Raw genomic sequence first — 1,683 nt, 5'->3', positions numbered from 1 at the left:
AAGAAAGACAGACAGATACAGAGAAACAGTGAACAGAGAGAGAAAGTGACACAGACAGATAGACAGACAGACAAAGAAAGAGTGAGAGACAGACGGACAGACCGACAAAGAGAGAAGCAGACAGACAGACAGAGAGGAGATCTTAGTGAGCATGCAGGTGCACCTGTCAAGAAAAATGCATGAACTGCACAGAAATGTTACAGGGGTCTTGTTTTAAAGTTGACCATTTTGGGTCAGTTTACGGTATCTGGACTAAAAGTTCTTTTTATTTTCAATGGCCGCCGTTACCATGGTAATTGTAGACTATAAAAAAAAATCGAAGCTATATTTTAGAGATATTTTCCTGTTATACCTTCATACTATAAGGGTTTATCTGAAAGGTCATAGTTAGCGAGATAGGTTCATATCCCCCCCACCCCCCCTTGAATCCAGTAGGTGGTAAAGATGCTGCACAAACCTTAACAATATGATTGAGTTGTGTTAAATTACACCTGTGTTCCCCAACTGAAGTCACATCCTCTAAGAATAGACTTTGCTCTTGTTCAGTAATCTGCATCCCTAGAATTACAAAATTCTATTAGCTCAGTACCTGTTGTGGAGAAATTTTACGCAAAAACATTTTGAATTTCACGCGTCAAGCTTTTTCGAATGCAATTCTTTGAATATCTTGATAACATCCCCGAATAGTCTTCTTATTTTGATAGAGCAGATTACATAGAACATTACAATTTGGTTGATGACCTCACGGTCTTAGTAACTCAAAACGGCAAAAAATGTCAGATGGAGTTTTGGAATTCTGAGGAAGCGAGGTGACAGTAGTAGACGAAAAAAAACCTCACTTCTTGGGCAGCCATTATCTCCTTCCTGCCGACTGTAACCATGGCAACACTGATGAACTACGGTGACCTCTCGCCGCCCCTCCCTCGTGTGCTGTCTGTGGAAGAAGAGACAAGGAAATCATGGACTAGAGGTGGGCAAAATCCGGATAATCTATAAGGATAACCGGATAATTCTCAATGAAACATCTGAATTCAGACTCTCTTGGCCAAGTTGGTGCACCCATTTGTTGAAGTAATTCTAACCTGTTTGTCGAAGTGGTTCTAACACATTTGCCGAGGCGGTTCAGAGCATACTATTTGCCGAAGGGGTGCACTAACATATTATCCGGATTTGGCTAAAGAGACTCATTGCCCAGCCCTAGCATGGACGCAGCTGCTGCAGTTTCCTCACAATGTCATGATTAAAAGTTGTCGTTAGTTAGGAAGCAAAAGGCGCGTCAAACTAGGATGATAGGAGAGTTTTATGTTTCACACCTGCGTCTGCGGATTACTATACTATCTGTCATTGACATATTATTATGTGGGGTATCGTGCGTTGTGAACTTAGACGTTCGTGAAAATAATCGAAGATATCGGCATATTTCCTCCAGGTTAACTTTTTTTTTCTTTCAAATTTTTGTTTTTTGGCTCAACACCTTTTATATCCATATAAAAACACATTTCCATGTAAATTTGACACAAAAATGTTGATTAAAGGCACACAATAAGTCCTTTTTCAGTTTCAAAAGACTCTGAAGCTGCTGAAGTTGACAAACTTTGGCGGCCATTTTCTTGAGAATTTTATTACTGAAACCAGGCAACCCCCTCCTTCAATCGTTGATTTCTATTCAAGATAAATGAATAT

General features: G+C 39.9%; 1 protein-coding gene across 1 annotated transcript in view; it reads right to left on the bottom strand.

Moving 5' to 3' along the window:
* LOC100533271 (fasciclin-like protein) overlaps positions 1–1,683 on the bottom strand; it is a gene marked incomplete at its 5' end in the record, with an annotated part of 21,378 nt that overhangs the window by 8,016 nt on the left and 11,679 nt on the right. Inside the window, 1 exon segment of the mRNA NM_001204578.1 lies at positions 838–934. Coding sequence (NP_001191507.1) covers positions 838–934 — 97 coding nt within the window.

This window comes from Aplysia californica, unplaced genomic scaffold (genome assembly GCF_000002075.1).
Source record: "Aplysia californica isolate F4 #8 unplaced genomic scaffold, AplCal3.0 scaffold01183, whole genome shotgun sequence".
Lineage (NCBI taxonomy): Eukaryota > Metazoa > Mollusca > Gastropoda > Aplysiida > Aplysiidae > Aplysia > Aplysia californica.
This window is presented reverse-complemented; position numbering and strand designations above follow the sequence as displayed.